Source organism: Haliotis rubra, unplaced genomic scaffold (assembly GCF_003918875.1).
Source record: "Haliotis rubra isolate DU_JTF1 unplaced genomic scaffold, ASM391887v1 Scf702, whole genome shotgun sequence".
Lineage (NCBI taxonomy): Eukaryota > Metazoa > Mollusca > Gastropoda > Lepetellida > Haliotidae > Haliotis > Haliotis rubra.
The window spans coordinates 180,134-203,942 of record NW_025767416.1 but is presented as its reverse complement, the minus strand read 5'-3'; the positions used below and the strand labels follow the sequence as shown (position 1 = coordinate 203,942).

Here is a 23,809-nt window from a genome sequence, read left to right as displayed (position 1 = left end):
ATGAGTATCAAAAGAGTCTTGACTTTCGTTTAGTTTGTTGTTTAAAGCTGCATTCAGCAATATTCCTGCTATATGATGGCAGTCTGTATATAACCACATCCGAACCAGGCAATCCAGTGATCGCTATCATGAGCATCGATCTGTGAAATTGGGACATGACTTTTACGAAGTCAGCATGTCTGACCATCCAGTCCAATTAGTTGCCTCTTAGGAAAAGCATGGGGTGCTGAAAACTAATTCTAATAAGGACCTTCACAGCTGAAAAGTGTCTTGAACAGGGGAAGACTGACTGACTGACTGACTGACTGACTGAGTTTGGTTTTACGCCGCTTTTAACAATATTCCAGCAACATTATGGCGGGGGACACCAGAAATGGGCTTCACACATTGTACCCATGTGGGGAATCGAACCCGGGTCTTCAGCATGACGAGCCAACGCTTTAACCATTAGGCTACACACACACACACACACACACACACACACACACACACACACACACACACACACACACACACACACACACACACACACACACACACACTCGAACAGGGGAAGAAGAAGGTATACGGATGAACAGCTTCTTTATACAACTAGGATCAGTGTCTGGTGCAAGTGATCGATTGCTTGATAATGATGTCAGAAAATTATTTGAAACATCGCTCCATATTGTAATTTGTTCATTCATAGATGTTATTCTTCCCAACTTCTACATGCTTCTAAAAGAAATCTTGAACAGGCAGTTGCTTCAAAATAATTACTATGTGATGCTCAAATGGAACATTGTTTGTGTCAAGACACACTTTTTTACCATTTTAGAGGACATTCAGCAATTTGAATATTTTCTATTTTTTTTATAGACCTGAAACCAAACTTTTTTCCAGGTCTTGACCAAATTGAATTCTTATTCCAATTTCGATTAGCAAAGGTCTGTTTCTAACGAAACATAATGACCCACATTCGCCAACAACCATGTTCTTACTTCTCATAGTTGGTGAGTCCCTCGTAGACCACCTTGCTGACACAGGCGTAGAGGCACTCCAGCTCTTCGTACTTGGAGGCAACATTGGATGTGACGGGCTCCGTAGGGAAGTGGCTCATCAGCCGAGACAGCAGACTGTGTACGGCCCGGATCACCTTGGTGTTGGGACAGGTCATACAGGCAGCGATACCTCGCTGGAGGGGCTTGAAGCTCGTCAGGATTGTGTCTTTTTTCTGAAATTTAACAAGTGAATGTTGTTCACAGCCACAGTTTGCAACGTTCCAGAAATATAACGAAAGTCTGTAAATCAGGAAACGGCAAAGGAGCAATGGCATGACACCATGGGGTACAATAATTAGGGTTGGCTACAGAGATTAACAACCAGAAATATCCTTGATGGGAATCATTATTAAGGAGTATTCACATGAAAATTGTGTAAACGATATCGTAAATGAAATACTGTGTTGAAATGATTTATAAATTTACTCAGGAAATATACAAAGTTCGGTTTTCATTCATGACTGCTCCTAAAGTATGTTCAGGATGGCGTTTTGTTGGTAATCCAAGCCTTAATATGTCACCATTTACCACTGATTAGAAATATATTGATTTCATTCAGATTTTTTTGTCATTTTTGCTCAAAGTTACTTCTATATTTATCGATAATCGATCGATATTCATTACACGATGATCGATCTCTATGACAGCCAGCCCTAACAATAATCCACAATCAAACTCACCAGGATGTTCAGCAGAAAGGTGAGCAGCTCCAGAGCTGTGCAAATGTTGGAGAAGTTGGGTTGATGGTTCTCTACAGTTGTCAGGAGCTTATCGAACCAGGCCAACTTGAGCTCCGTGTTTAGCCACACGTCTGCTCGCAGCACGACCTTGAGCAAGGACACACACTTCCTTGACAGCAGCTCCCCAGGTGAACCAACAGAAGCAGATGCTTCATTTACCTGACAGCAACAAGATAGCAATGTAAGCATGAAAATGTTTGTGTGTTGTTTAATGGTGTTCAGCAATATTACAGCTCATAATGATGACAGCATATATATATAATCCTGTCTGGACATACAATCCAGTGATCAGAATTGATTTGAACATTGTTTGGATATGTACTGCATCACATACATTATATCATGACATGTATGATATTGTTCTCATTGTATGGGGATATGAATCGTATCACGCATATTGCATCGAGATATGTATCATATTGTTCTCATTGTATGGGTATATGAATCATATCACATACATTGTATCATGACATGTATCATATTGTTCTCATTGTTTGGGGATATGAATCATATCATATACATTATATCATGACATGTATGATATTGTTCTCATTGTATGGGGATATGAATCATATCACGCATATTGCATCGAGATATGTATCATATTGTTCTCATTGTTTGGGGATATGAATCGTATCACATACATTGTATCATGACATGTATCATATTGTTCTCATTGTATGGGGATATGAATCGTATCACATACATTGTATCATGACATGTATCATATTGTTCTCATTGTTTGGGGATATGAATCGTATCACATACTTTGTATCATGACATGTATCATATTGTTCTCATTGTATGGGGATATGAATCGTATCATATACATTGTATCATGACATGTATCATATTGTTCTCATTGTTTGGGGATATGAATCGTATCACGCATATTGCATCGAGATATGTATCATATTGTTCTCATTGTATGGGTATATGAATCGTATCACATACATTGTATCATGACATGTATCATATTGTTCTCACTGTTTGGGGATATGAATCGTATCATTCATATTGCATCGAGATATGTATCGTATTGCACAAATTTATACAAACCTGTAGAGGTTATGAATTCTTTGAAGAAAGTCCTCCTTGGGGTACATATAAGCATTAAAATGTCCATTTTAAATCCTACGACAGTTGTAACTATATTTTTAATAAAATATTTACAAAACAAAAAACTCGTTTTGTCTTGTGAGACCACCCCTACAGGGCCCCACCGGACCAACACAGCCAAGAGCAGGTAACTCTCGCCGTCTACCTCATTACCTCACTTTTCATGCTGAGCGTGTCAGACAGAATGAGGGGGCGGGTGTATACCCAAGGAGGACTTTCTTCAAAGAATTCATAACCTCTACAGGTTTGTATAATTCTTTTTCAGAAGAAGTCCTCCTTGGGGTACATATAAGCATATGACAGACTCCCAAAGATATTTGAGGCGGGAGTGGCATTCTGTCTGGCAACAACTAAACCCGTGGTGGAGTGAAATCTGCAACCCGATCTGAAATAGAAAACACCGAGCCACCTGACCGCTGATGTCAATCAGGCCGGTGAGAACTAGAGAGTCCAAGCTTATATGTCAATTGGCTCAATATCAATGACATAAAACCCGCTAACCATTACAATGGAAGGAATGTATGGGGACATGTGAAACAACTCCCAACCCTAATATAGCCCCAGCCAGACAATGGCGTGGCGGTAGGTATAAGGGTAGAGAAAGCGTAAAAAATTTAAGCGGCTACAAAGCCAATAACCCAGGAGTCGAGGCTAATAAGTACTGCAAACTAATGCGAGATGCAGCCCCTGTTTGGAAGAGGGCTAGCCGGGACCTCGATAAAACCCAGAGAATTATTAGCCTCGCTAAAACTTTCTGAAATCGAGCAGTACAAGCATGCATGCATTATGCAGTGAAAAACACCCCACCAAACACTCTCGGTGAGGAGGGTAAGTGTAGGCCACCATCCCACAAAGCTGATTAACACAGACTCCCAAATGCCGAAGGCTCGGAAGAGGGAAAAAACTGTAAGCGTACAAAAATCCCTGAATAGCGGCGTGGCGAACATATGTTGGCTCACCATTACACTAACCTGGTCGCGTGACATGCGGCGAAGAGAGGCATACCAAACAGTGCCCGTGGGGATTAGCACCCAATTCCGTCGCAAAGGCGGGTTAATAACATATGACTGGTTAAAGCGTTCAAAAGCGGACCTCGCCCTCGAAGGGGCGTAAAGGGGCGTATGTACACCAAACCGACCCAACCGAAGGATGGTAAGGTTAATCTGATGTAGTGATATGAAATATATGGACATTGAACACAGAACCGATACCAATGACCAGTTACTAACTTGGTCAGGGTGGCGGAGTCACTCTCCACTGGAGAGAACGAAGAACCGAACCGAGCACGATCCTTAGAATCGTGTCAAGTTGGTAATGGCGAATGAAGGCGTTCTGCTGGCTCCAAGAAGCGACAGAACCGATCTCTTCATTGAGCAGTGCGGCTGTGTATTGTCAACAAAGCGGCATCTGCCCTACCAGTCTGCCTTCAACCCCTGGAGGTAAACCGTATCATTGTAACCATACAATTACGGAAACAAGCCAGCGAGATAAAGTCGCTTGCTAGCAGACTCCCCAGTCTTCCATACCACCAAACAGCACACATGGGTACCGTCACGGATCCCTTTTGTTGGTTAAGTTAAGTGACAGGCGCGGGTGAGCAATCGAAAGATTGGTCCCCAGTCGCGGAAAGGCTGGGGTAAAGGGAGTGGAAGTGCGATATGAGCAGTCGCGTGGAAAGCAATATCGCACTGAGAGTGGTAGGTATCGAGTCGAGTCTGGACATGATCAGTATAAAATACTGTCAGTGTCGGGGTCAGTGGGAATCGCATGGATGTACCCGACCCTTCTACCAGAGTTCACCACAACAAGTAAAATTAGTCTTCCCGTCAACAAGTGAAGTGAGAGAGACGATATACTTGAAAAATTAGGAGCCAGACAGCCATTTGTGAATAAGTGGCAATTTTAAAGGCGGGCTGAATTAAGCCCGGCGAAGTGATCGAACCCTGCTCATGCCAGCTACGGCGCGATGCGAGGGATGCTGCCTAGGCAGAGCACCATCGAGCGAGGTGTGAAGCGTGGAAATAGCCATGGAGTACCCGGCAATGGTGGAGGTCATAAGGCTCTCAACCAAAGCGAGGGTTATAGTAACTCCAATATCGAACTAAGTCCGCCAGAATAGGGATTATGAAATCCCCTTTCTGCACACCAGCAGCCCCCACCTATCAACACACTGAGGCGAGTGTCGAATCCCAGGCAGAATTGTTGTCTGCAGCGGTTGCAGGAATTCGTGTGTTATACCCGACAGAGGCCAAGCCGCCCAGTGAATCCGAGGATTAAGTGTAGCGCCCGTGCAGAGTGAGAATGTCTGGCGAAGAGGTAATTCGAGATCCGGTGCGGGGGATCGAACACCAACCTGACTGCTGTCAAATCCAACACATTGATGTGCGGGTTGTGACTTAGTCTCAAGAGGCTGCAGGTCACCCAGAACATCGCCCTAACCCGGTAGGGATGTATCTGGCTGGACTGAGGCGGCGGTGTCTCAGGGGTGGGGACCCTCGGAGAGCGCCTGGCGTCTGTCCATCTGACTGCGTGAGGTTGACAATTCCGCCCAGTTTTAAGTAACTGATGGTGAGGTCGAGACTCAACAGTTATCTGAAACCCGCGATGAGTCAGTAAGCCTATGCGGGTGACAACACGGCACTGCGATCTGGCTATCTGAGCTGTAATAAACCTCAATTTGGTGAACACCCTTGGCACGTAATGTAGCCTAAAGAGAGAGCACGAAACTGGTATACGTCCGTCAAACAAGAAGCCGAAGGTAAATCTTGAAATCAGGGTGCAATGGAACAAGGAGTGCGCGACCTGCGTCGATTGGCGTCGCGCCAATCCCTGTCTCCGGCAGCAGATGAGATCACCCCGGCGCGGTGTCTCCATCTTGAAGGACAGTACCTCTATAAACTTGTTCAGCTCTCAGATGAGAATGGGTCTGAACATTCCGTTAAGTAATGGCAACTATGAAATAAGTGGAGTCAAACCCACATATTCCTGACCATTGGAAACCACCACACTGGTTTGCCTACCCCAGCAAAGACTGGATCACCGGCACGAGGTATTGTCGCCCGTCTCGGGGAAGCCGACACAGGAGTGTAATGCGCTCCGCCCGTGTTTGCGGCAGAATATAAGTAACCCAGCGGTCGGCAACTTAGCGGTTGCGATGCCTGGAGCACCTGAGGAAGTAGCGAGAAGCTCAACAAACTTCCGTATTCCTCGAAACTGTCGGTATATGCCCATAACCGCCCTCATCATTTGACTGGCACAGCTACAAAGCAGTCCCTAGCCAGATGAGAGTTGCCCCGTCAGATACCGCCCAGATTAGCCCGGCGAAAAAAATCCACCGGCTCTCTCCCTTTCCACCAGCTCCCTCAGCAGCTGAGAGAATCGCCAGTGGAGCATACAGCGTTGAGCTGTGAAGGGGAAACAGCGGCAGAACTGGCGGTAGAGTGTGAGGCCTTGTCCGGATGCGTGCTGGAAGCGAGGCTTCCCTCGGGGGCCGAACTCCAACGGTTCGGGTGAGTCGACATGGACAACACCTCCGCGGCAACACAGCAGCGATTCTATCTCGCGCACTTGCCCTCAGGGGCGAACCTACTTAGTGGTAAGTTCAAAGTAAAAATGAGCGAGAGCTCAAATCGACTTGTCCACTGTGCGAGCCTGAACCCGATTCCGAGGCACATGTGAGAAACCTGACAATCAAGGTTTCACAAGCACTCAGACAGACCTCGAATGGCGGCGAGGTGACAGTCACACCCGGCACACTCAATGGCATCTAGGTCAATCGTCGATAGACATCAGGCGAGACCTGAACTACGGTGCGAGACCTGAACTACCGTTGTCGGGAATCTAAGCCCTACCAGTGCGAAGCCTGGGTCGGCTACCCGCGAGGTTCAGAGAATCCAGAGCCGGCAGCTCAGCTGTTCTAGACGAACCCGATCCGAACTGCGTAGGAGTAGCCTGATAAATCAGGTTTCCCCAAGTACTCTCAAAAGCGCTGGCGTATAGTCAAACATAGCCTATGGCTATATAAATACCCATACATACACATGTATGTATGCGTCAGTCTTTCGGGTCGGTGGTTCGAGATCGAACCCGATCCCCAACATTATGGAGTGGCCTGACAATGCAGGGCTCCCCTGGTGTAAGTGCGGCGGGTTAGACCTCGGCGTCGAGGTGATGGCAGCTTCGTCACACTCAGCGGCGCTTGGCCAGGGCATCGATAGACATCAGGCGAGACCTGAGGCTAACAGCGCCGGGGATCTGCTCGTGCGGGGCGAAGCCCAGGTCGATGCTAATCCGATCTGCAGTCGAGACACAAAGGGAGTAGCCTGGCAATGCAGGTTGCCCCTGGTGGACACAGGTAGACTTTGGGCGCCCGAGGTGATGCGGCAGCTCAGTGGAACCCAGACAGGCGCCGAGGAACCTGCGCTATACAGGTTTCCGGGCAGCCCGACTGACCCGATGGCGCCGAGGTGTCCCGAGGCTGGTGTGGGCCCTGGCGACCGCCAGTCAGGGCACCAGGGCAAAACCTGCAGAGGCGAAACCTGCATCGCCCGGCCAGGCTCGTGGCGAACCTGAGCCGAAGCTAGGTGCCACAAGGTGCGAAGAAGCGCGAGGTGTCCCGAGCTGGTCTGCGCCTGGCGACCGCCAGTCAGGGCACCAGAAAGACAGGGCAAAACCTGCATCGCCCGGCGCCGAGGCCCGTGGCGAACCTGAGCCCGGAAGCTAGGTAGCCACAAGGTGCGAAGGCACCCATCACCTGAGCGAAGCCAGGATCAAAGCTGCCTGGGAGGGCGTTCTCGAGCAGAGCTCGGGCGCGCCTTCAACCCCAGATCGTCCGATCCACCCCGGCGACAGGCGTGCTGGAGCTCCTTGCGGAACCCAGACAGCACCGTGTCAATGGTGAATTTCACCACAGGCGACACCTGGTGAACTTACAGCCGAGATCAACACTGCGAGGCGAGCTCATACGGGCGGACGCTCATCGCTATCAATCATCGAATTGACATTATGTTGAAGAATATGTTGCTGCAATAGTGAAGCAAATTGAGTCATATTTAAGTCAGCAACATTGTTTCGGGGAAGCGATAAAGGGATTTCCTTAGGAAACCTTTTATCAAATGTTATCCCCGCCTGGAAGCGAATTAGTGAAAAACATAAAATCTGCGTGTAACCGGAAGAGAATCTCGGCGTGGCTCGCAGAATGAATACGTTATTGTGTAAGCGTATGAAATATGTACATAATACAACATAATGTAACAGTAATATTGGCCTTAAAGGCGTTTATTATGAGCATCCTTGATGCGTCGTTGGCGTCCGCGGCTAAACACGGAGGCACACTTTATAACCATCCTGTGGCGGTAGTGTGCATGGCAACGCACAGGGTGTAAACTGCAACAAACAGAACCACGCCAGTGTTACTAGCAGGAACTGTGAAGCAGCAAACACATAAACACAAGTAATAGCAAGAATAATCCATACGGGCGATATATAAATGCTACAAGCTACAGCCATTTAAATACTAAACATACAATGCAAAGCAGAAAAAAGGCTAGCCACCCCTGCTCGTGTACTAGTGATAGAGTAAAGTTGGTGATCTGAAGCGAACACTATCAAAATTACTCAACAACGACTTACCACAAATTAAGCTGAAAGAAGAGAATTTAGGCAAGCCTACCATATAATATGCAAACATAATATATGAACTCCCTACTACAAGCTACCAAGAACATATAGCAAAGGAAACCCGATCGCGGTCCGCCATTTTGCCTGCCACATGGCTGGAAAACAGAGAACCCACGGCAAAGTTACAACAAAAGATGAATGAAAATATCCACATATGGCGTCCATCTAGCGCCCGTGCGTGAAAAGGAACCATACATACAGATTGAGACTCTTTTACACTCATCGTGTCGGTAGGAGAGCAAACTTCGAAGCGAACACCACGCGCGTCTATTCAACAGAACGACAGCATGAAAAGTGAGGTACGAGGTAGACGGCGAGAGTTACCTGCTCTTGGCTGTGTTGGTCCGGTGGGGCCCTGTAGGGGTGGTCTCACAAGACAAAACGAGTTTTTTGTTTTGTAAATATTTTATTAAAAATATAGTTACAACTGTCGTAGGATTTAAAATGGACATTTTAATGCTTATATGTACCCCAAGGAGGACTTCTTCTGAAAAAGAATGTCAGGATATCTATTGTATCACACAAACTGGTTGTGTATATGTATCATATCGCGACCCCACAGTCTACACCTTCTTCCACACAGACCTGGCAAGCTATCCTGAGGAGGAAGTTGACGACGGCATCGCAGTACTGTTTCTCCACTGGTTTCGTCACATCACTGTTGCTGCGTGTACTCTGGAATACAAAAAAGTTGGTACAACCTCACAGCTTCCTTTTCTTATAATGATATTGTAAAGGGCAGGGGGATGGTTTAATTATGACCAGAATTTCAGTGCTTTTTCTCATGCATTCAATACAATAATGTCACATTAACACTTCTAATCAGTTTCTATTCTCTCTAGTCATTAGCTAAATAAAATACAGGGCAGTCTAGCGTCACATTAGTCATATATAGTTTAGACATGAAATCTGAAATTTTATCATTCCCATGTGGGAGGTACTAAAGTACTGTCGGAATTGAAAAAAAACTGTATTTTCTCATTTATCTCTACAATTTATGTAGTTGATATGTGCAAGTGTGAAATATCTGTTAAACTAAGTTCGGCCTAACTACAGTCTCAGTGGTAGGGACATAGGAAACGTAGAACAAGGACTTTACTGAGGAGAGATTAGTGCAGAAATGAGCAATGCGGTTTTTTTAAAGTCCAAAAGATTTATTTGGAACAGACCATGGCATTATGCAAATTAGTGTGCGACGATATTGTATTAAAGGACACTTTTTAAATGCCCAATTTGAAATTAGATGTAGCTTCATTATGAAAGATAGCTGAGGTAAAAAATAATAACTTTCATGCTGAAACTATTAAGGATGTAGCTACCATGGAGTCTCACTGTCACTATAAAAAGAAACTGAGAGGAAGGTTCGTCTCAAAAGCAAAACCTGGACAGGCATCGCAGACGATCGTTGGGGTCGGGCTGGGGGATATCAGCTAAGATAAGATAATCCTTAAGGGCAATTATAATGGGGAAGTACACGTCATAACAATTTACAAATAATATCCAGTCCTGTCAATCTTCGCGATCAGGTGGTCATGCCACCTAAATATTTTAAAACATTTAATATGATGCGTTTCTATGGTTTCAGGTATCATACTCTTTTACTAATCTCAAAATAAACTATATGAAAGAAAGACTCGTAAGATGTTAATCAATAGATGAGACATAGTCAACACACATGAAAAAGCACAAAATATCTTTGAGATGACCCCTTGTGCCTGTAGGCAGCACATGCATTTCATGCCAGGTGAGTCGACGGTCTGTCGTCATACCTGGCTGAGTGACCTAATTGCCATCTATAGTCTGATCTATTGTTTCAGCAGCTATTCGCTATTTTGCCCGATTTTAAGAGTAAACATGCTTTTCTGGATATCTTATTACGCATCCCACTGAATGCCAAGTTAGGCCGAAGTGGGACCTATATTTGGACATATGCTATTTGCAATTGTGTAAATTTTTGGGATACAGAGTATCAGCCTAAAAACAGTTTTTTTCTATTTCCGACAGTACTTTACTGACATTTGCTATATAGTTGGACAGATATTTATCGATAATCGATATTCACTTAACGATGATTGATCTCTATGTACTACGACATTTGCTATATAGATTGATCTCTATGTACTACTGACATTTGCTACATAGCTGGACAGATATCAGCCAAAGAGCAGGCCTATATCAACTGGCTTGCTGTCTGGTTATTGTGGGGGAAATCAGTTGATTTATCATTGTACGGAACAGGAATCCTTACATGGCGATTGGATCTACACAGGTGTAAGCTGGCTTAGTCACTGAATGGATGAATTATTTAGAAGCGAGTTTAGTTTTATGCCACTATTAGCAATATTCCAACAATATTCCGGCGGGGCACACCACAAATGGGCTTCATACATTGTACCCATGTGAGGACTTAAACTGGGGTCATCAGCATGACAAGTTTAATGTTTTAACCACTAGGCTGACACTTGAATTATTTAAAGAGTGTGAGTGAGTAAGTTTAGTTTTCACAATATTCCAACAATACACCACAAATGGGCTTCATACATTGTACCCATGTGAGGAATTAAACTGGGGACATCAGCATAACGAGCGAATGTTTTAACCACTAGGCTACCCCAACGTCCAGAATTATTTAATGCAAGTGAGTGAGCGAGTTTAGTTTTACGCCACTTTTAGCAATATTCCAACAATATTCCAGCGGGGTACACCACAAATGGGCTTCATACATTGTGCCCATGTGAGGACTTAAACTGGGGTCATCAGCATGACAAGCGAATGTTTTAACCACTAGGCTACTCCAACGTCCAGAATTATTTAATGCAAGTGAGTGAGTGAGTTTAGTTTTACGCCGCTTTTAGCAATATTCCAGCAATATCATGGTGGGGGATACCAGAAATGGGTTTCACACATTGTACCTTTGTGGGGAATCGAACCCGGATCTTTGGCGAGTCGAGCGAACGCTTTAACCACTAGGCTACCCCCACCGCCCGAATTATTCAAAGTAATAAATACAGTAAACTATGTTCTTATCGAACATGCTTACAACAAATTGACAGACATTTTGAGCTAATTTTTGTGTGTATATTTTAGTTAAAATGCATGTAATGAACTATGGTTATAACAAACTAAAATCGGGTCCCTCTGACTTCGTTATAACTGTAGATTACTGTTGTCTATAAAAATGAAAATCTTGCTGTGTTTAGTTTCTGTGTTTAAAGGTTAGAAATTATTCTGATCTACTCAAAATCTCTTGTAGGTACCTTACAACATGATTACATGAACAGTGAAAGTCTGTTGAAACTATTTGTATTTTGCCTCAACAAGAGGTATAACAAAACAATAGAAATGTCATTCATCTTTTTATCATCTACATTTTCAAATCAAATTATCACAAAATTCATCCCCAAACTCAGAATTATTAATGTTTAGGAATACACTGTCTCAGCAACAAGAACCATTAAACACAAAAACATTAGTACAAAAAGACAAACATCAAACTAATCAACTGAGATAAGATACTAAACTATATAAAACTCTAAACACAGATATGTATACAATATGTACACAGCGTGTTCTATAACAAGGTACTACGATGACATGTAAACAATACATTTCATTTCTACGAGTTACAACAACAAAACTGAAACTTTCTCCTGGACACTACTGCTATAACAGTAATAATAATAATAGTGTTGAACTGAGCCAATACTGAATAAATGTTTACTATTAACTCTGGAAATTAGTATCTTTTTAAGACTAACAGTAAAAATGAAGAGGAAATGTGAGAAAAGAGACAGGCAATACTAACAGATTCTTGACTCACTGCGCCTGAAGAGTGCCGAGACCGTTTGTCTGCTTGCTGGGGAGAGTCTATTGATGCCGAAGCGCTTCACGGGGATATTCTGAGCTAATGCTTGTGTCACATCCTGGGCCGGCTAACAAATACAAGCAATTAATCATCAAAACATCCTTTGTTTGAGATCAGGCAATATGTCTGAGAGATAGCCCTACAACGAAACTGAAGCACAATACTGGGCAGATCATGGTCACATCATTGGTTACCATGCTCTCACAATCAAATCACTCAAGTGCATCATGTACATATTTTACACATAAACACTTGTTACATGCTTAAAACATATTGGATTAATTATTTTGGATATGACAACAATCTGACCCCTGTGTATTTGACATGAAACATAAACACAAGTTGATAAAAGTTAGAAACACATCAGCAAGAGTACTTTATTTGCAATAGTTTGCAATAATTTCTGCCACTACCTATTATTGTTTGCAATAGTTTCCATTCAATAGCAAATATTGCTAAAAGTGGCGTAAAACCACACTCAGTCAGTCAGTCAGTCAGTCCATTCAATAGCAGTAGTATCAAATAAGTTCGAAAAACAACAACAACTTCCTACACTGAATTTGAGGCCATAAATGTTGTGAACCAACTAAAAGTCATACAAAATGTCCTTGCTATGGAAATTCAAACTCACCTCAATAACGCCCCCTGGCAGATCCTGGTCGTCTTTGATTCTCTGGAGGTCCCACTTAATGATCACGTCCGCCAGTTCCACGGCCAGCTTCCGATGCTCAATGGACGCCTGAGGAAGAGATTATACAATCCACTACTGAGGAAGACATGCCACACATTATACAATCCACTAGCAGAAATATAAGATGAGTATATGGATGACAACTTCTTTATTGTATAACTCGACGTTTCTGGGCTACTTCTTGGCAGAAAGTACACCAACTTCCATGTCTACCTGGCTTTCTCGCAATTCGCACACTGTATCGACATTTCTAAAATGGGAGGTCATAAGTCCTATCAGGGGAGATAACACCAGCCAAACAGTTATCCACTTGCAGACAGGAATATAACTGCTATGATTGTCGTAAGTGAATGTTGAAATATTTAAATTGTGACTGTCTCAGTACTACCATGAACATAACTCAATCCCGATAATCTAAGTCAAGAAAGCTGTAGGTGACGGTATGATATCTGCAAAAATGTGTGCATGACATAGCAATCATCGTTCTTTCAACTTGCAGTTAATCTTTTTATCTATTTATTTGATAACATTTAGTCCTAATCCTATTTTAAAAAACAACATCCATAAATTTGAACCAATATTCAAGTGCAAGTAAAAAATTGCAGGTAAAATTAGGCACTATAAAAACGTATCATTTATTGATATTTATATCTGTGTATTCAAGTTCATATTTTCTAGTTTTGCTCCAAGGAATGTTATACATACGTTTGCCGTGAATCCCAGCCTCTGCAGCGAGTTGACCATGTGTTGTATGAGATGATGTCTGACTGGGTAGTACACCTTGTAGTGTCGCACAACCAGTTGCCTGTAACATACCCACACCTAAGACCTTGCTCCTGTACCGAGCAACTACATCCACCATCTGCTCACCACTCACACACAGATACATATTATGAGGTGAGGTGAGGTGAAATTGGGTTTAACATCATGCTTTGAGAATATTTCGCTCATATGACGTACATGCGTGTGTATGTGTATGTGCGGCTGCTTGTACTAGCCCAGACTTAAGCTGATTTTATAGTGCTAGCCCACTGAGATACCATGCCGCAGTGAAGCATGAATAGCCCACTCAGACACATTATTTTGACTCCGAGCCGACCAGTCCTTGTTGTACCCATTAACGCCAAGTGCCAGGCAGGGACCAACAAGTACCATATTTTAACGTCTTTTGGTATGAGGCGGTCGGGGATCGAACCAGCGACCTTTCGCTCTTCGGTCGGACGCTCTAACCACTACACCACGGAGGCGGTTACATATTATGAAAGAACATAATCTTGAATGCACAGTTGGACCCAACTTCACTCCCCATCAGGGATATTAGTAGCATTCGAACAGTGAAAAGTTCACATATGATACTGATATGCCAAAGATTAATACAGACCCATGAAGATCTTGGTTAAGATTGGTCTTTAGCAGCCCATGCTCGTCAAAGGAGGTGTCTAATCGGATCTGGTGGTTGTACTCGCTGACTTGATGCATGATATCGTTTCCCAGTGGCATCAATTGATGCTTGTGATGTCAATCACTTGATTATCTGGTCCAGATTGTCCCTTGACTCCCCCCTCAACCCCCATATCAGGGTCTCTTGACCCCCCTCAACTACCCCTCAGTGTCCCTTGATTCCCTCTTTGCCTTCCTCCCTCCTCCATGTGCCTTCAATACACATTCAAAGCTCTGTCTATACTCACAATATATGCACCAGCTGTCCGACACTGTGGCCCTCCTCCACAATGATCTTCTTGGTCCAGTGTGTAAGCATCCCCTGTGGAAGCTAAATCGTTATCACGAAAAAATAAGCTTAGAAAGGAGATAACTGCCCGTCTGTCGACACCAGCAACACCGTCACTATGACAACACCAACATGCAAACATCACCACACACTTCCGCTGTCTATTGATCAGTAACATACTCGGCACCGAGGGAATTTAAAAAAGGTCACTTTCAGGTTTCTTGGAGATTTTTCATACTTATAGGAAATGTACAGCTTTCTCAAGGAATTACCCTACACATGTTTTTGCCTTATTTTCTATCACGTTTATAGATCAAGAAAAGACATCACTGGCGACTACATTACTACAACTACTCCACACTACAACTACATCTACCACACACGTCACAGACAGTACATATTTTCACGTTTTTTTTTATTCAGGTCAAAAGACAAACCTCAATCATCCAAAGTAAAAATGATATAAACTTTCGATTTAGATCTTCTTCCCTTAACCCTCAAAAGCCATCTTCAAACAACTTCCCACTACTTCACATTGTTGGACTTAAGATGACAGATATTTCATAAAATATCTGGCTTGGATACCAAAGCTATTCTTGAGGACAGATCCCATCTATGCTGTGTGTGATACACTGTCTATACTGTCTGTAGGTCAACAACTCACGTTTCCATCTTCCATCCTGCCTGGCATGGCTGGCGTGAGGATCTCCAGAGCTTGTCTCACAACGCTCCGAGCCTCCACAGCATGGGCCTTCAGTAGACTGTGAAACACCTGGAACAACACACACCACACAATATCCTGTAGGACCTGGGTAATTACAGCATACCTGAGCTGGCATCAACAACGGAACAACCTTCCCCTGGAACTTGGCCACTCTGCAATCTACACTGCCTTCAGAGCTTTCATCAGACCTATCCGTTCCATCAAGTCTTTGATGGAACCTTGACTTTCCTCAGAGTGCTTTGTGCATTATTTACTAAAAGGATAGAATCTTACAAAGAACTATTATTGTAAAAAAAATTTATTTAGCTAATTAGTCCAGTTGGTTTACATGAAAAATGGGCATGGGGAAGCCTAGTGTTTAAAGCATACGCTCTTCAGTTTCGAATCCTTATATCGACACTGTGTGAACCTCATTTCTTGTATCACTGCCGTGATGTTGCTGGAATATTGCTAAAGAGGCCTAAAACCTAAAGTGTTCACTTATCATGACGAAGACAAAGTTTCGATATGAACACAATGTGTGAAGCCAATTTCTTAGTCACTGCCATGATGTTGCTGGAATACTGCTAAAGAGGCATAAAAACATACTCACTTACTCGCATGGAAAGTTCTAAGCATGAAAAGTTCTAAACAGTATTTATTTAGAATTTAGAATCATGTTGTTCAATGTTGTACTCATGCAATCCAGTGAGTGAGTGATTGTGTTTAGTTTTACGCCGCACTCAGCAATATTCCAGCTATATGGCAGAGGTCTGTAAATAATCAAGTCTGGACCAGACAATCCAGTGATCAACAGCATGAGCATCGATCTGCGCAATTGGGAACCGATGACGTGTGTCAACCAAGCCAGCGAGCCTGACCACCTGAACCCGTTAGTCGCCTCTTACGACAAGCATGGGTTACTGAAGGTTCATTCTAACCCGGACCTTCACGGATCCAGTGACTAGAAGCATGACAAGAGCAATGAGGGATTCTCCACATATTATATTATCATCAGACTTTATCTTCCCTCCTGGACAACAGATATCCTGCATTTCCAGTGACTGGTGAGACGAGGGAAAGGCACGTACCTGTAGCACAATCCTCTTGTGGATGGCAAACTTAGCAATGATGTGCGCCAGCAGTAGGTGGCCGTGGTACTTGGTTGCCGGGTCAACACAGTTCTTGGACAGCAGACATGGCCAAGCAAAGGTCATCAACCTCCGCAACTTGTTGCCTTGTTTCCTGAAAATATACAGATTCCTGGCAGTCAAGTCTCCATATGATGCCAAGGAAAAACATTTCGCTGCTACTAAAAAAGAGCTAGAGAACACATTTTTTTTCCAAATGATTACAGTTAGTCTGCCATGCTATGACAGATTTTGTGTTTTTACTTCTTTTGAGGGATGTATGTCTTGGTTAGCTTACATACACTTTATGCAGCATGTATTATAACAAGACTTCATCGAAAACCCAATTCCAGCTGTATAATTAATCAGGCTTCAAATATTGTACCTCGTGGGGAACCGCATCCCAGTCTTTGTTGTGACAAGTCAATGCTATACAAGACAATCCCACTGCTTTTACATTCTTGTCATAATGAAATAATACCAATTCATGTCCACTTTAAATTACAAATTTCCCCAACTGGTACCACTGCATGTCTTACTTGTTTGGGGCGGTTGGTTAGTCTAGTGGTTAAAGCGTTGGCTCGTCATGCCGAAGACCCAGGTTCGACTCCCACATGGGTACAATGAGTGAAGCCCATTTCTGGTGTCCCCCTCCGTGATATTGCTGGAATATTGCTAAAAGCGGCATAAAACCAAACTCATTCAGTCAGTCAGTCAGTCTTACTTGTTTGCAGCATCATGGATGTGGGGCGAAGCCTGCTCCACCAACAGTGACGAGAACTGCAGCAGCAGGATCCGCAGCGTCAGATGTACCGAACGGGTTCTCGGGGTCGATGATGCGGGTGATGAAGATGCTGATGACGTTGTCCTCGTTGTCCTGGTCAGGGGCAGGATGTCCCCCAATGAGGAGATCCCCCTCTCCTCGCTCGAATGATGTCTGGAAGCAAGGGATCAGCACGTGCTGCAGAATCTGAAAGAGAATGTATTACAATAAGTTGACCTTGTATACATTCCTGAAACAGAACATATCTCTATTAGCTAAGCATGTGAACAAATCATGTCTAGTATTGTGTGGTGATTTGTTTGCTTGTTGTTTACAGATGCACCAGCCTCAACACTATGATGGTCATCTCCCTCTTGCTTCATTGTCCAGATTGTGACACATACTTACCTTTGCTTTTAGCTCTTGTGGCCAGTTCTGGTCATGGAAGACATCAACGAACTTGAAGAAAGCCTTCCTCTTCCATTCAATGTCATACGTCTGAAACAGAGATTTGCATTTGTGAGTGAGTGAGTTTAGTTTTACGCCGCACTCAGCAATATTCCAGCTATATGGCGGCGGTCTGTAAATAATTGAGTCTGGACCAGACAATCCAGTGATCAACAGCATGAGCATCGACCTGCGCAATTGGGAACCGATGACATGTGTCAACCAAGCCAGCGAGCCTGACCACCCGATCCTGTTAGTCGCCTCTTACGACAAGCATGGGTTACTGAAGGTTCATTCTAACCCAGGACCTTCACGGGTGATTTGCATTTGTGACTATGTTACATCCTTGCCATGATCTGTTTGCCTTTATACAGCAAGGCATTACTTGTTGTATCACTTGGATTCTAGACCAGCTCATGATTACAGCTTTCCTGTATTAACACTGTACTTGTTCAATCCAACTCATCTTACTGACACTCAGTTTCCTCACAAACAAGATGCAAATTGAAGCATTTTATTTTGGTTCCATATTTACTAATGACCCAAATTTTGGGGAAAAAATGTCCATAAACATAGAAAGTGTAACTAGAACAAGGAACTTATACTTGTTGACAGCACCAAACTTACCGTTGCCACAGTGTCATCAAGGAACTCCTTGACAAACTGGAATTGTGGGATGTATCTGTGAGTGAAGCATCGCAGGATGTGGAACAGGAGGTCGATCTCATTTGTGTGATGTCTGAGGAAGGAGGAAAACCCATCATGTAGAAATCAGGCAATACCATCACCATTTCTGGTGGGGCGGTGGGGTAGCCTAGTGGCTAAAGCGTTGGCTCGTCATGCCGAAGACCCGGGTTCGAATCCCCACATGGGTACATTGTGTGAAGCCCATTTCTGGTGTCCCTCGCCGTGATGTTGCTGGAATATTGCTAAAAAGCGGCGTAAAACCAAACTCAGGCAATACCATCACCATTCCTGGTGTCCACGTGTGTGATACTGCTAAAAGTGGTTAAAACAGTACCCTCTCACTGACAAGTAAGTATGATATAATCTTGTGGTCACAGCAGAATCTTTATTAGCTTTACTGCCCAATAACACACAAACTACACATAACTCCCTGAGAAAGTCCTTCAAGTGAAAGAAATTTTGCAGTTAGAAAGCATGGTGACTGAGGTTAGCATTACTACCAAGTAGATTTCCATGGCAACCAGTGACTCACTTGAAGTAGTTGAGGAGACAACGGACCAACAGAGCAGGCTCCTTCCAATGGACAAAGTCCAGGGAATCCTGGTGAAAACAAACAAACCACACATTAACATTAGAAACAGAATATATCTCCGCAAGTGTCGGTACAAGTACAGCAATCAGCTTTAGGGCAATACTTGAGCACGGATAAGTTCAAATAGCTCTTAACAGCCTGATCACAAAATACAGTAACGGGGAATCAGGACGGTTACACACTGAAATGGGAATTAACACTGTTGCAAGATTATTGCAACTACAGCATGCTATGCATGCATGTGTGTCTATTGGTGTGTGTGTCTGTTTGTCCAGACACCAGATTGAAATACCATACCGCAGTTTGACATGGCTACCCAGGCACAGTGTGCTGCTTCCAGGCCGAACCATTTTTTAACGTCTTTAGTTGTGATTACACAATGCCATTTAGAAAGTGGTCAAATGTAACATACGTTATATTTGGGATTTCACTTTCTTAGTAAAGTACAAATTCTAGTAATTTTTTTAGTTGAGCCCCATCCGGGATTACGAACTCACACCCTCAGAGTCAGGCACCTAATCGCCAGCACACATAGCCAGCCGCCTAACCCGCTCAGCTACCGCGACTTCCACAAAAATGGAAGTCTGACAACTGGTAGTCTAGACTGCGGGCTTTGTGTATCCCTCTGATAGGTGTTAATTGGTACGGCTCCCACGACCAAAAGCTATGATTATACAATGCCATTTAGAAAGTGGTCAAATTAGTAAAGTAGTAAAGTACAAATTCGAGTACTTTTTTGAGTTGAGCCCCATCCAGGATTCGAACTCACACCCTCAGAGTCAGGTACCTAATCATAGTCTTTAGTTGTGATGCACTCAAGAATTAAACAATCAAATTTCCTCTTTCTGGGCACAAGCTTTCATGTTTAATATCAAACCTGATTACGGATCATGTGATTGGTGATGTTATAAAAACTTTGACTTACCACTTTCTTGTGTCTCTCCTGGAAGCTGTCGGACACCCAGATCTTGAGGAGCTGGGTCACCTGTAGGAGGAGGAACATTATCATAACACTGAACTATCAGGGGGACCACAAGTCAACAGCTTACAAACACTAGCAAATTATATGCTTATCTTCTCCGATCATGTGTTGATCATACACAGATCACCTTACATAGTCTTAACATCAACATGTCCAGTGGTATGAGAATAATTTTGGTTGTTTATTCAGAGATTGGGATAGAGAACTTTGACAATGGGCCATTTTCAGGATTATTAGCCATTTTCTGAATTTAGAATGGGCCACTGCCCAATCAATATAAATTTCAAAATTTTAATGGGCCATTTTTTATTCTAATGTGCAAAATGGCCCATGGCCCCTGTCTTTCCCAATTCCTGTTTATTGCTTAACACCCATACAGCAATTTTTCAGCCATATAACTTCAGTCTGGAAATTATCGGGTCTGGACCAGACAATCAAGCGAAAGGGATGTAATGATGTGCATCAAGCAATTTGGCAAGTCTGATCACCCAATCCCATTAACCGAGTCATGATATGCATGGGTTGAAGACCAATTCTAATTACGAACTTCATGGGGTCTGAGACCAATAAATTCCAGTAATATTTCCTTGTGAACTGCCATATTTACCCTCAGGCAGATGGCAACTGACTAACAGGTAATTTCTGTGGACTGATGAGTGAATCTATTTCTAACCTTGTCCAACTGGGACACCTATTGACCATCGTGAATGTACTCACCACCTGCGAGTGTTTGGGCAGCCATTCCTCGTGGAAGTGGACGAGTATGCTGATGAGGCGTATAGCCTGGTACTGCAGCTCGGACTTGGTGGTGGCAGCCGACGTCAGCGGTGATGCACTCTGTGTCTGTGGAGTCAAATAAGTCAGCTGTTTAACACCAGCAATATTATAGCGATATTAGAGCAGCCTGTACATGGCTCGGTCGATCCTGGCAAAACAATCACTGAAGGGAAGACTAATGATCCATGGATCCATGATCCAGGAACAATGTAAACCATTCAGTCACAGAGCTTGACAACCTCATCGCCATTGTAGACATTTCTCACAACAAACACGAGGTACACGGAACCTGTTCCACACTGAATCCCCAGCATGGTGCCTTTGGAAGAAATGGCCATGAGACATTGAAAAGTCAATATGCTAGCAACGCTGATATCCATCATAAAGTCGCAAATGCATGCCACTGAAATAAATATCCCAAATTTTATGGCAAACAATTTCTCGAGTCATAATGTTGGCATAACCGGTCTTTGGACTGTACCGTTTTTGCTGTACACTCTTCAGCCACCCCCACCCCTTGTGTAAAACCCACCCCCAATTCTGTAAACCCCCTCCCATCCTCCAACAAACGAACAAACCAATCAACAAACAAACTAACCCCACTGATTTAGATGGTAAAAACATCCTCTATTACTATGTCATTATTCCTGATTTAATTCCCATAATATTTGGCCAGTGCTTTAGATATAGACAATCTGAGAAAGAGATGACAGATAAGCAGAAGTAGTCAGAACATTCTACAGATGTTCACAACATAAAAGACAAAGTCAGCCAACCTGTAACTGTCCAAATGCCATGTTGACGAGCCTCATTGGGTTGGACTGAAGAACATCTCTGAATGGCTGGCCATCTTTGTGTTTCAAAAGATACTGAAAGAGCAAACACCAATTCCTATGAGTACAGGACAACAAGAAGCAACATCAGCAACAACCATCATCATTTTAACTTCATCCTAAAGGTTAAGATCAAAATGGAATTTCCTTCAAATGCTTAGATTAAACTGGATCTTAAAATCACTCATTATCACATCCTCATTTATTAAGAGAAACCTGGGGCCCTATTGGGCATTTAGAAGAGTGCCTAGCACTGGAACTGAGGTATTACCTCTAAGTATCTGTTCCACTGCTGATCCTTGAGGGTGCTGTCTGTCAGGAACAGATCAATTGTCTCGGGTGGGTAACGCAGCAGAAATTTCATCAGAGGTTCTCGGAAAGGACTCCCAGCCTGAAACATTATCAGGTTTACAGTATCATCCCCTGATCCTGTTTTACGAGTGGTGAAATTTAAACATGGGAATGGTTGAGTGAGAGAGCCTCAGATCAGGCAATATTCCAGTAATACTACACAGTCTGGAGGGGAACATCATTCATAATCATGTTGACATTCAGTGACCCAAGAGGTGAGGTGAGGTGAAAGTGGGTTTAACGTCGTACCTGAGAATATTTCGCTCATATGACAACGTGCATGCGTCTGTATGTGTATGTGTGGCTGCTTGTACTAGCTCAGACTGAAGCTGGTTTTATAGTGCTAGCACACTGAGATACCATGCTGCAGTGAAGCATGAATACCCCACTCAGACACATTATACTGACTCCGAGCCGACCAGTCCTTGTTGTACCCATTAATGCCGAACGCCAGGCAGGGACCAACAAGTGCCATATTTTAACATCTTTTGGTATGACGCGGTCGGGGATCGAACCCGCGACCTTCCGCTCTCCGGGCGGACACTCTAACCACTACACCACAGAGGCGGTCAGTGAGCCAAGAGACTCAGTATGATCACTTGAGAGGTCATTGCATAGTGTCGTATTCATGTATATTGATTAAATTGTATGCATATCAATACTAAAATAAAATTCACTTCCAATGAAATGTTCACATTTTAATGATCAGCATGGTTAAAGATAATAGGAGGCAGAAATGAATGATCAACATTTAATGGTTCAGAATTGTATATGTCTCAGCATGTAATTGATTAAGTACTTTGTTACTTTTATCCTTACACACACAGTAAGTTAGAATTTCACAAAACACCAGCAGCATTTCAACCATATGCTGATGACTATACACAGAGACTGAACTGACTGACTGAGTTTGGTTTTACGCCGCTTTTAGCAATATTCCAGCAACATCACGGCAGGGGACACCAGAAATGGGCTTCACACATTGTACCCATGTGGAGATTCGAACCCGGGTCTTCAGCGTGACGAGCCAACGCTTTAACCACTAGGCTACCCCACCGCCCCTATACACAGAGAAGAATCAATGATAGTTAATCACTATCACCATTATATTTTGAGTTGTTACAATGCCACTGAAATTCCAAATCAGTGATACCCTACTGATCCTGTGAGGGTCGTGACTTACCTCAATAAGCAGCGCCCTCTCACCCCGTAGAACCAGCACCGTCAGCTGTTCTATCATCTTCATGCTGGCCGCCGGTATCAGATGGAACAGGTTCACAATGGCCGCACATGTCTTCAGGTCCTGTACAGGATTTGTGACAATAGGTTAATTGATTTTCAACCAAACTGAGAGATGTTAGCACTTTATTTCTTAGAATTTGTCTTTAAAACTGTTCAAAGCACCTACATTACTTATTAATTGAAAATAAAACAGCAATTTTTCTGCCTTATGATAGTATAAAATGATGACTGGCTGTGAGCGTTGTGTGTGAGTGAGTGAGTTTGGCTTTATGCCTCTTTTAGCAATATTCCACCAAAATCACTGCCAATGACACCAGAAATGTGGAATCAAACTGGGGCCTTCTGTGTGAATGTTTTAAACCACTAGGCTACTCCTTGCCCACATGTCATCATGAAGAGGGCTGGGGTTGAACATCTATTGAAGAATTTTATTATATTA

At 43.4% G+C, this 23,809-nt stretch overlaps 1 protein-coding gene across 1 annotated transcript in view; it reads right to left on the bottom strand.

Annotated features, from left to right (window-relative positions):
* Positions 1–23,809, bottom strand: part of LOC124258931 (transformation/transcription domain-associated protein-like) — a 105,368-nt gene that overhangs the window by 28,868 nt on the left and 52,691 nt on the right. Inside the window, 20 exon segments of the mRNA XM_046692991.1 lie at positions 981–1,213; positions 1,721–1,939; positions 9,164–9,253; positions 12,399–12,459; positions 12,461–12,510; positions 13,075–13,182; positions 13,840–13,939; positions 14,823–14,896; positions 15,528–15,635; positions 16,658–16,811; positions 17,421–17,498; positions 17,500–17,666; positions 17,868–17,957; positions 18,534–18,645; positions 19,126–19,193; positions 20,111–20,170; positions 20,885–21,010; positions 21,721–21,813; positions 22,049–22,168; positions 23,312–23,431. Of these exon segments, the coding sequence (XP_046548947.1) occupies positions 981–1,213; positions 1,721–1,939; positions 9,164–9,253; positions 12,399–12,459; positions 12,461–12,510; positions 13,075–13,182; positions 13,840–13,939; positions 14,823–14,896; positions 15,528–15,635; positions 16,658–16,811; positions 17,421–17,498; positions 17,500–17,666; positions 17,868–17,957; positions 18,534–18,645; positions 19,126–19,193; positions 20,111–20,170; positions 20,885–21,010; positions 21,721–21,813; positions 22,049–22,168; positions 23,312–23,431 (2,231 nt within the window).